This window comes from Mytilus trossulus, chromosome 7 (genome assembly GCF_036588685.1).
Source record: "Mytilus trossulus isolate FHL-02 chromosome 7, PNRI_Mtr1.1.1.hap1, whole genome shotgun sequence".
NCBI lineage: Eukaryota > Metazoa > Mollusca > Bivalvia > Mytilida > Mytilidae > Mytilus > Mytilus trossulus.
This window is the reverse complement of record NC_086379.1, coordinates 22,773,325-22,785,396: the sequence shown is the minus strand read 5'-3', so window position 1 is coordinate 22,785,396 and position 12,072 is coordinate 22,773,325. Positions and strand designations below refer to the sequence as shown.

General features: G+C 32.4%; 2 protein-coding genes across 2 annotated transcripts; both read right to left on the bottom strand.

The window, feature by feature from the left end:
• Positions 1–2,123: 2,123 nt before the first annotated feature.
• LOC134726262 (uncharacterized) lies at positions 2,124–3,746 on the bottom strand. Its single transcript, XM_063590662.1, has one exon. The coding sequence runs from the start codon at positions 3,744–3,746 to the stop codon at positions 2,124–2,126; it is 1,623 nt and encodes a 540-aa protein (XP_063446732.1).
• Positions 3,747–9,946: 6,200 nt separating this feature from the next.
• Positions 9,947–11,569, bottom strand: LOC134726261 (E3 ubiquitin-protein ligase TRIM33-like). Its single transcript, XM_063590661.1, has one exon. It carries the CDS (start codon positions 11,567–11,569, stop codon positions 9,947–9,949), a length of 1,623 nt encoding a protein of 540 aa, XP_063446731.1.
• Between the last annotated feature and the right edge of the window lie 503 nt (positions 11,570–12,072).

Genomic DNA, 12,072 nt, shown 5'->3' with positions numbered 1-12,072 from the left:
TATGAAAAAACGAAATGCCGTTACCAAGTAATTATAAGGAATATGAAATTTGTTTTAATTTGTTTGATTGGTTTGAATTTTTATTTTGACATTTTGGTTTTTTTTAAAACTTTTTATAACAATAAATAAAATACCACATTACATTGACATCACAAAATATTACATAACTATGGACAAAGTGGAATTATTCAAGAACATTCCAATCTTTGTCTTCAAATGCATACATAGTCTCATGAAATATATAATGTAAGATGCTAAGGAGTCAGTTGACTAATGTTGAGTTTCCGTTCCGGACAATTTTGACAACATAACTAAAAAAAATTACGCAAATCAAGTAAAAAAGGGATTTTTTAATTTCTATTCTCCTTGCCAACCCGTGGGAATCTCAAACAACGCCATGTTTGTTCCACTTTCTTTGTGTACTCAGGGATACAACTCTGCCTACAATGAAGTTGTAGACATGTACTCAATATGTTAAATGGGAAAAACATATCCAATGGATGTGGCAAACTACTGTGAGTTTAGCGAATGAAGAAATTGAAAAGTCTAAATGATAATTTGAACGGTGAGGAAAAATGTTGAGTAACAGATAATTTTGCTGTACACTGGAAAGTTGTCGTTAAGCAAACGCAAATCAATCAATTAAGCAACTATATTTAGATCAAATATCAACAAGTATATTGCCTTTATATTCTTTAGTTTGTGTGTGTGTGTTTAATAACTTTACAAACGTGTGCTTACTATTATTATTCTGTATGAATAATCATGTTTCACGTGTGCAAACAGCTATTACAGCAAAATTATCTGTTACTGAACAATCTTATCCGTCGTTTCAAAATCATTATGATTTTTGATTTTCTCATTCTCCAAATCTGAACTACACAATGTACAGCCTCCAGACTTTTGATAGACACCTGAAAAATGCAGAGGTTAAATCATTCAGCAGTTTAGGTCATATTAAGAGGCTTCAAATTTGGCGGCCATACGCAGGATTACAAATTAGAATGAAGTTTACCTGTAAATATTTGCATCTATCAATTACTATAATAATGTTTAAAGTAGTGTATATGCATGATAGAGGTACATAACATTTTTATAACCTTTTTGAAGGGTAGATTAATAACATTTTAATAATTTCTAACAGCATATACAAACTAAACTATAAATCAATGACCCAATAATGATTTATGTGAATCATAATTGTATTCATTATATAAAAATGTATTCATTAAATGGAAACGTCAACATTAATGTACAATAAATTAAATACTAATACACATTTAAATTATTAAAACACGTGATAAAATTCTAACAACCAACCCAAATAAGTTTTAGTAATTAAAAATATTGAAGTTCGTATTAGAGCAAGAAGTGTTCATTCTGATGTGGTTCTTACTCTTTCTTTTAGTTTCTCATTTTTTCGAAAAAATATGTTTGTATGAAGATATGATTTTGTTTATTTAATCTTGTTATTATTTTTATACTTTATGAAAATACACTTATTTTTTTCATTTTTTTAACCAAAAAAGGTGAAAGATACAAAATCGACCGTAAATGTCAACAGAATGATCCTCATCAAAATGTGACTTAAAAGTAAGTATGAAAGGATATCTAAGAAAGTTCAAAACTTTAAATCACGGTCAAGCTGACCAAGGCGTTTGTTAATTTGTTCTCCAATACTCCGAAAAATACGCTTTATGTACAGAAACAAGAACTGATTCAGGAAATAATGAACATATGTACGAATAGTGAACTATCCTTACTGTTATATCATGAGTATCAATAGGTTATTTGCTGGTAAGAGTGTGCTTGTTATAACAAATACAAACGAATACACCAAGCATCGTCTAAGAGAACAATTACAATGTCGTAACTTTGTTTTAAGATAATTATGTTGTATTATTTATTTACTCGGGGTCTCGGTAAGCGAGTAGTCTAATTAAATTAATATTTGAATTTGCCTGTCAACCATGAGTTCGATCCTGTTCGTGGCTGTTGTGTTCAGATCATATTTTGTATCAATCACCTCTTGTTCTCTTCTGTTACCTCGGCTTCCTCTCCTACTTAAAGCTTCCATTTTTTTCTTCACTACTTTTCGCAGCCTTGTGGACACTTTAACACTATTAGATTATACTGTAAACAAGAACGGGACCTTGTGTAAGATTTGCAACAACAATGCAGTTATTTTCCTCGTCATAGGCTAAAGGCCATGGCTGATATAATCCATCATTTCGACCTTCTAGCCTTTTGCTTCTGTTTCCATCACTGGCAATAACAATCAGAAATATATGTCCTGTAACGTATACATTTCCCTTGCGATCTACTACAATACCAAAAGGTTTATATTCTTCGAAAGGTAACTTCCATATTATTTGATAATCGGAATTAATTGCAGCAACAGTTCTTTCCTTACTGTTTGTAAAAAATATATTGTCCTCAAAAGTTGTGACGTATGACCCCCATGGTAATTTGTCTTCGAATATACATTTAGGATTACTCAGTTTCCGGTTCGTTGTAAAAATACCATCACCTTTCACGCAGAATATGATTTTTCCGTCGCGATAGGTTATTCCACAGCAAGCATTTGTCGTACCAGTACTTTTAATTACTGTATTCTTTTTTAAATCAATTATATGAAGAGAGCAAGACATTCCGTTGGTGTAGGCAACTGTATTTACATCGATAGCGCAAACATCAAATATACCTCTGTTTGTAGGTATGGTAACCGACAAACCATTGACCTCTTGAATGATAAGTTCTCCGGAACTATCAGCCAAAACTATCTTCCCACCAGGAAGAACGCAACACCCAGTGGTTTCCCCTTTTCTTTCTATGATGTATAAGTCTGTCATTTCAAGTTTGATATTATCATAAGCCGATGCACGTTGCATGATTATCTGTCCCTGTGTGTCTTCTTCTTTTGCAATTTTTACCAGAGTTGCTGATTTCCTAACGATTATTTCTTTCTCAGCAAATGTGTTTTTGTCCCTACTGCTTGAGAGAGAAATATTGATATTATCCAATGTACCTTCGCTGTAAATGCTATTTAGATATGTCTCTTCTTCGTGTACAATTTCCTTCATTTCTAGCATGCACACAAACGCGTGAATGTCAATCGCATAGTTGTTGATATATGTGATACCCTTTCCTAAATCTAGCATTTTGACTTCTCTTTTCTGCAATTCGATAATAATTTCTTTTAATTCCATTTTATATTTTTTGGAAATTAATGCTACTTCATTAGAAATGTTTGCCCGATCTCTATTCAATGACATATTTTGCTTTATTCTATCTTCTTCAGCACTAATGTTTGTCAGATTATGCTCTCGATCAATTGCAGCTTTTGATAGATTGTTTGTAACATCCTTCAAGCCCCTCGATAACAAGTACATTGCTGTTGATGCTTTTACATTTTTAGCAGCGTCAGTTAGTATAGCAGTGTTTTCGCAATTTCTGTGAGTGGTAAGGATACATTTTCGACACAACGGAAGTTCGTGATCACAGCAATACATTTTTAATTTTTCATTTTGTTCCTTGCAGGACAGTTTAGTTGTACGAATTATATCTGGGAGCTTATCATAGTCCATCATAGTGATAATACTGTGTGTGCTTGTTACTGATGACACACGATGACGATGGGAACATTTATCGCAGAGTTTCTCTACACATTCATGGCACCATGTGACAGCTATGGATGGTGGATGACCCGTGACGCAGATGTCACATGATTCTTGATATGATGCCATATCATATATCTAAACGAAAGATATGAAAAAAATCATGGTGATTTGGGCATAACTATTGAACATGATTATCAATATGATTAAAAATGTCAAATAGAAAAAAAACTCCAAGGAAAACTCAAAAGGGAAAGTCCGTTATCAAATCGCAAAATTGAAAGTTCGAATACACTGAACAAATTGAAACAAATGCCGTATTCCCGACATGGTACAGCAGTTTTCTTACGTAGGAAATATTGTATAAACCTGGTATTTTTCTTCCAAACCTCTCACTTGTATGAGAGTCGCTTAGGAGAATAACAAACATATAGATTTTTTTAATTTCATTTTCGATCATAAATTTTTTCAGAACTGACATGTAAAGATTACTTCAAAGTTGCATTGTTGAGGTAATAAGGGATCGAGAATTCAGTATCAAAATGCTATTAGGTTACATGATATCTTGTTCATTTTGAATTCAATAAAAAAAATTACTGAAAAGTCCAAACTCTGACTAATCTGTATACTTTGGACATTGTGATTCTTCAAATCTGTATTATACCTTCCACATTTGACGTTGTTGTAGTTCACAAGACAATGGTTTTATAGGAGCGTTTCGGGTACAAATGCGGAAACGTGTTTACTTATAATGAAACAATAGCTTACTCGTCGATTCATTCTATTGATAGTGCTGTGTACACATTATAACATTTTTTATTGTGCGTCTCTTCCAGGTAAACCTGTAGGTTTAAATGCACAAAACACACACACAAACGAATAGCTATAACCACGCTTGAGAAACATATTTTGAATAAAACACCCTTCTTGTGAACAATAGATGTGTCATGTGTGTTGACAAATAAAACAATTCATTAATAAGTTTTCACACCAGAACTCTGGTATACGATTACTTTCTTTTTAATCTAAGAAAGCAGAAGTCTTTGAAAAATTCTGATAAAAAATAATAGATGTTTGTTATTTGTCTCTGTTAAGCATTTGAACACCGGCTTCATATATCTTATGATCCCATGTAAAACGTCACAATATGTCAATAGTTTATAAATTATAGTAATTGGGTTCGTTTTCATGACGGTGTGTGTTTGAGATGATTGAGTCTTTTAAATTATATATATAAGTGACGAAAATAAAATAAATAATATGACTCACCTAAAAAATCAATGAAACAACCTGAAAATGATTATGTCCTAATATTTGTGGAAATATTTAGAGTTGTTCTTACATGTCCATGTCTATTTGAGAAACCTTAAATATTCTGCAGTCTGCTCTTGCACAGGTAATTTAAATTCTTTAAACGGTGATTGGTTTTTTTTATTTATGATTTGTATTGTCACTAACTGCAAAGTTGTATTCAAAATCGATACTTCTTACCAATATTTAAATTGTAAATTTAATCGTCATCTTATGTAAGAAATATATAATTTATCGGTAGATTTTAAATTTTGAAAGACAAACAATATTTTGGTACATATCTTTCAAATGAATTTATTATAAGTAGTGTTGTCAAATTGTACGCTTTTGGCTAACCGGTTACTCGGATAATCGTTCGACCGATTAACCGGTTAACCGGTAGTTTTAAGTTGTTGTTTGAAAGCCTTATCTATAGTATCATACATGTACACATAGTTATAAGATGTGGTATAAGTGTCAATTTGACAACCTTTCATCCAAGTCATAATACTACGATTAAAGAATTGAAGTTTGTCTTTTGGCATTATAAGGCTTGTCTGTGAGGATTCCTGGAGAAGTTTGGTTTTTAATAAACAAATGCACCGTATCAACTATAGCATGTGTACTAACTTCAAATTGAAAAATATATATAAAAAAACGTCTTGATCTCGTAGAAATGAATTTGTCTGAAACCGATCATGGTTTAATTTTCTCTTGTTGCCTTCGAAAATAATGTGGAGTGTTTCAATTTGAAATGATAAATTATAAAAACAGAAGATATGGTATGATTGCCAATGAAACAATTCTTCACAAGAGACCAAAATGACACAGAAATTAATAACTATAGCTCAACATACGACCTGTTTCTTTACTTTGTTTGCTTGTTTCTTTCAGCATGTTACTCGTGCTATCACGTATACCTTGAGTACATTCACATAAGTTTGCATTTCACAATTTTTAAGGTAGCATTTCGTTTAAAGAAAGACTACACCTTGCACTACGGAGGTTTTACATTTAGATATTGGTTTACACAATATTAGATCAAAAACAAAATAATGAACTAATTAGTAAAATTTAATCGCATCTCTGATTTAAAGTTATTGTTAAAAAATCATGTTTACCAATCATGTTTCTTTAAGGTCCTGTCCCGAGCTCTAATTAATTGTTTGTATTTAGGATCAACAATAGCAATCAATATACTGGACAATTGATCTGTCAAATTAATAACCACGACAACAGTTTTTAAATAAAACATAACTATTTAATGATTTACATGCAAATTTATATCAAAACTATCAAAATTGAAAAAAGTCCGGTTAACCGGTTAGAGTTTTTGGTATTCGGTATTCGGTCGTTCGTTTAACTAATTATAAGTATTCAAGCACTATAATATGTATAATACTCATGGGTTACTATTAAGGGTCATCGCCTCTGTCAGTAGACTGTCCATGCAAACAAAAATCGATTTTAAGGGTTGCGCTCCCTAATGAATCTATGAATATGGTTAAGCAAACACTTTTTATTTCAACTGGCCTAAAGGGCCAGGTGAGCTTTTCTCATCACTTGGCGTCCGTCGTCCGTCGTTAACTTTTTCAAAAATCTTTTCCTCTGAAACTACTGGGCCAAATGTAAGCAAACTTGGCCACAATCCTCATTTGGGGTATCTAGTTTTAAAAATGTGTGGCTTGACCGGGCCAACCAACCAAGATTGCCGCCATGGCTAAAATAGAACATAGGGGTCAAATGCAGTTTCTGGCTTATAACTTAAAAACCAAAGCATTTAGAGCAAATCTGACATGGGCAATATTGCTCAACAGGTCAAGATCTATCTGCCCTGAATATTACAGATGAATCCGACAACCCGTTGTTGGGTTGCTGCCCCTGAATTGGTAATTTTAAGGAAATTTTGCTGTTTTTGGTTATTATCTTGAATATTATTATAGATAAAGATAAACTGTACACAGCAATAATGTTCAGCAAAGTAAGATTTACAAATAAGGCAACATGACCAATATGGTCATGTCAAATCATGTCAAAGAACGTCTCGTCCTTTTCTAAAAAAAGTTCATCGGAAGGTACCAAGACCTTGTTGATAAATATTCCGTATCAACTTCTCAAATAATACACGATGGTCTTGATGTATAGATTCTGCGTACTGATATTCTTTATCATCTTAAGGATGTTCGCTACTTTGTTGTATTATTAATATTACTTTTACTGTTGAATGGTTTTATGTGATATCCGTTTTACGTGGCTCGGTACTTATACATCTCGTCAATGTGTGTGTATTGGCTTTCATTTTTTGGTGATTTGTTTTGTATATGCCACTCTTTGTATTTCTTTTGTACTTATTACGTGACTCTGTACTTTAAAAGATCCCGTCAGTATTATTTTGTTCTATTAAATGTCATTATGATATATTTCTATTATGAATTACTATATACGTTGAACCACAAACGTCAAAATCATTCAATCGCGTAGTGGAATTAACTATTTTTGGATTCTCATAAATTCTAACTATAACTTTTGGACTAGTTTAAATCTGGGTCTATTTCTGTAATTTGTTCTTACATACTTTTGATTTTTTAACTCTGTATTCTTACATTGCCTATGTAAATTTTAAAACTGTTTGTATGCACATTGAACGACAAATTTATGTGACGTATACAAATTTTATGACGTCAGACACTCAAGTCTATCCATGTGTTCGTAGATAGATGTTTTTGTGTTCTGTTAAATTGTCCCTTTTAAAATTGTTATGCGATGATGACTGATGTAGATAAAGGAAGATGTGGTGTGAGTGCCAATGAGACAACTCTCCATCCAAACAACAATTCAAAAAATAAACCATTATAGGTTAAAGTATGATGTACCCATATTTTGACTATTTTATTAATTGTGACTGTTTATTTAACGCATCATGTAAATAGAACGGAATTTGATGAGAATGTTATTAAAGAGAGAGGGTTAGCGCTATAGAACCAGGTTTAATCCACCATTTTCTACATTTGAAAATGCCTGTACCAAGTCAGGAATATGACAGTTCTTGTCTATTCGTTTGTGATGCGTTTTGTTATTTGATTTTGCCATGTGATTATAGACTTTCCGTATTGATTTTCCTCTGAGTTCAGTATTTTTGTGATTTTACTTTTTAGGAGTAATTGCCCTTTATAGTCAATTTTTAACCATTTTTTCATAAATCTTAGTTATCTTTTACAAAAATCTTCTACTCTGAAACTAATGGGTCAAATTAATCCAAACTTGGCTACAATCATGTTTGCGGTATCTAGTTTACAAATGTGTGGCGTGACCCAGCCAACCAACCAAGATGGCCGCCATCCTTAAAATAAAAATAGAACATAGGGGTAAAATGCAGTTTTTGGCTTATAACTCAAAAACCAAAGCATTTAGAGCAAATATGACACAAATAAAATTGTTAAACAGGTCAAGATCTATCTGCCCTGAAATTTTCCGATGAATAGGACAACCGGTTGTCGCTGTACACTGGAAAGTTGTCGTTAAGCAAACGCAAATCAATCAATTAAGCAACTATATTTAGATCAAATATCAACAAGGATATTGCCTTTATATTCTTTAGTGTGTGTGTGTGTTTAATAATTTTACAAACGTGTGCTTACTATTATTATTCTGTATGAATAATCATGTTTCACGTGTGCACATGGAGCTATTACAGCAAAATTAGCTGTTACAGCAAAATTATCTGTTACTGAACAATCTTATCCGTCGTTTCAAAATCATTATGATTTTTGATTTTCTCATTCTCCAAATCTGAACTACACAATGTACAGCCTCCAGACTTTTGATAGACACCTGAAAATGCAGAGGTTAAATCATTCAGCAGTTTAGGTCATATTAAGAGGCTTCAAATTTGGCGGTCATACGCAGGATTACAAATTAGAATGAAGTTTACCTGTAAATATTTGCATCTATCAATTACTGTAATAATGTTTAAAGTAGTGTATATGCATGCTAGAGGTACATAACATTTTTATAACCTTTTTGAAGGGTAGATTAATAACATTTTAATAATTTCTAACAGTATATACAAACTAAACTATAAATCAATGACCCAATAATGATTTATGTGAATCATAATTGTATTCATTATATAAAAATGTATTCATTAAATGGAAACGTCAACATTAATGTACAATAAATTAAATACTAATACACATTTAAATTATTAAAACACGTAATAAAATTCTAACAACCAACCCAAATAAGTTTTAGTAATTAAAAATATTGAAGTTCGTATTAGAGCAAGAAGTGTTCATTCTGACGTGGTTCTTACTCTTTCTTTTAGTTTCTCATTTTTTCGAAAAAATATGTTTGTATGAAGATATGATTTTGTTTATTTAATCTTGTTATTATTTTTATACTTTATGAAAATACACTTATTTTTTTCATTTTTTAAACCAAAAAAGGTGAAAGATACAAAATCGACCGTAAATGTCAACAGAATGATCCTCATCAAAATGTGACTTAAAAGTAAGTATGAAAGGATATCTAAGAAAGTTCAAAACTTTAAATCACGGTCAAGCTGACCAAGGCGTTTGTTAATTTGTTCTCCAATACTCCGAAAAATACGCTTTATGTACAGAAACAAGAACTGATTCAGGAAATAATGAACATATTTACGAATAGTGAACTATCCTTACTGTTATATCATGAGTATCAATAGGTTATTTGCTGGTAAGAGTGTGCTTGTTATAACAAATACAAACGAATACACCAAGCATCGTCTAAGAGAACAATTACAATGTCGTAACTTTGTTTTAAGATAATTATGTTGTATTATTTATTTACTCGGGGTCTCGGTAAGCGAGTAGTCTAATTAAATTAATATTTGAATTTGCCTGTCAACCATGAGTTCGATCCTGTTCGTGGCTGTTGTGTTCAGATCATATTTTGTATCAATCACCTCTTGTTCTCTTCTGTTACCTCGGCTTCCTCTCCTACTTAAAGCTTCCATTTTTTTCTTCACTACTTTTCGCAGCCTTGTGGACACTTTAACACTATTAGATTATACTGTAAACAAGAACGGGACCTTGTGTAAGATTTGCAACAACAATGCAGTTATTTTCCTCGTCATAGGCTAAAGGCCATGGCTGATATAATCCATCATTTCGACCTTCTAGCCTTTTGCTTCTGTTTCCATCACTGGCAATAACAATCAGAAATATATGTCCTGTAACGTATACATTTCCCTTGCGATCTACTACAATACCAAAAGGTTTATATTCTTCGAAAGGTAACTTCCATATTATTTGATAATCGGAATTAATTGCAGCAACAGTTCTTTCCTTACTGTTTGTAAAAAATATATTGTCCTCAAAAGTTGTGACGTATGACCCCCATGGTAATTTGTCTTCGAATATACATTTAGGATTACTCAGTTTCCGGTTCGTTGTAAAAATACCATCACCTTTCACGCAGAATATGATTTTTCCGTCGCGATAGGTTATTCCACAGCAAGCATTTGTCGTACCAGTACTTTTAATTACTGTATTCTTTTTTAAATCAATTATATGAAGAGAGCAAGACATTCCGTTGGTGTAGGCAACTGTATTTACATCGATAGCGCAAACATCAAATATACCTCTGTTTGTAGGTATGGTAACCGACAAACCATTGACCTCTTGAATGATAAGTTCTCCGGAACTATCAGCCAAAACTATCTTCCCACCAGGAAGAACGCAACACCCAGTGGTTTCCCCTTTTCTTTCTATGATGTATAAGTCTGTCATTTCAAGTTTGATATTATCATAAGCCGATGCACGTTGCATGATTATCTGTCCCTGTGTGTCTTCTTCTTTTGCAATTTTTACCAGAGTTGCTGATTTCCTAACGATTATTTCTTTCTCAGCAAATGTGTTTTTGTCCCTACTGCTTGAGAGAGAAATATTGATATTATCCAATGTACCTTCGCTGTAAATGCTATTTAGATATGTCTCTTCTTCGTGTACAATTTCCTTCATTTCTAGCATGCACACAAACGCGTGAATGTCAGTCGCATAGTTGTTGATATATGTGATACCCTTTCCTAAATCTAGCATTTTGACTTCTCTTTTCTGCAATTCGATAATAATTTCTTTTAATTCCATTTTATATTTTTTGGAAATTAATGCTACTTCATTAGAAATGTTTGCCCGATCTCTATTCAATGACATATTTTGCTTTATTCTATCTTCTTCAGCACTAATGTTTGTCAGATTATGCTCTCGATCAATTGCAGCTTTTGATAGATTGTTTGTAACATCCTTCAAGCCCCTCGATAACAAGTACATTGCTGTTGATGCTTTTACATTTTTAGCAGCGTCAGTTAGTATAGCAGTGTTTTCGCAATTTCTGTGAGTGGTAAGGATACATTTTCGACACAACGGAAGTTCGTGATCACAGCAATACATTTTTAATTTTTCATTTTGTTCCTTGCAGGACAGTTTAGTTGTACGAATTATATCTGGGAGCTTATCATAGTCCATCATAGTGATAATACTGTGTGTGCTTGTTACTGATGACACACGATGACGATGGGAACATTTATCGCAGAGTTTCTCTACACATTCATGGCACCATGTGACAGCTATGGATGGTGGATGACCCGTGACGCAGATGTCACATGATTCTTGATATGATGCCATATCATATATCTAAACGAAAGATATGAAAAAAATCATGGTGATTTGGGCATAACTATTGAACATGATTAAAAATGTCAAATAGAAAAAAAACTCCAAGGAAAACTCAAAAGGGAAAGTCCGTTATCAAATCGCAAAATTGAAAGTTCGAATACACTGAACAAATTGAAACAAATGCCGTATTCCCGACATGGTACAGCAGTTTTCTTACGTAGGAAATATTGTATAAACCTGGTATTTTTCTTCCAAACCTCTCACTTGTATGAGAGTCGCTTAGGAGAATAACAAACATATAGATTTTTTTAATTTCATTTTCGATCATAAATTTTTTCAGAACTGACATGTAAAGATTACTTCAAAGTTGCATTGTTGAGGTAATAAGGGATCGAGAATTCAGTATCAAAATGCTATTAGGTTACATGATATCTTGTTCATTTTGAATTCAATAAAAAAAAATACTGAAAAGTCCAAACTCTGACTAATCTGTATACTTTGGACATTGTGAT

Bases quoted from the DNA above. Each gene is read 5' to 3' on its own strand.
- LOC134726261 (XM_063590661.1), bottom strand. From the start codon at position 11,569: ATGGCATCATATCAAGAATCATGTGACATCTGCGTCACGGGTCATCCA.
- LOC134726262 (XM_063590662.1), bottom strand. From the start codon at position 3,746: ATGGCATCATATCAAGAATCATGTGACATCTGCGTCACGGGTCATCCA.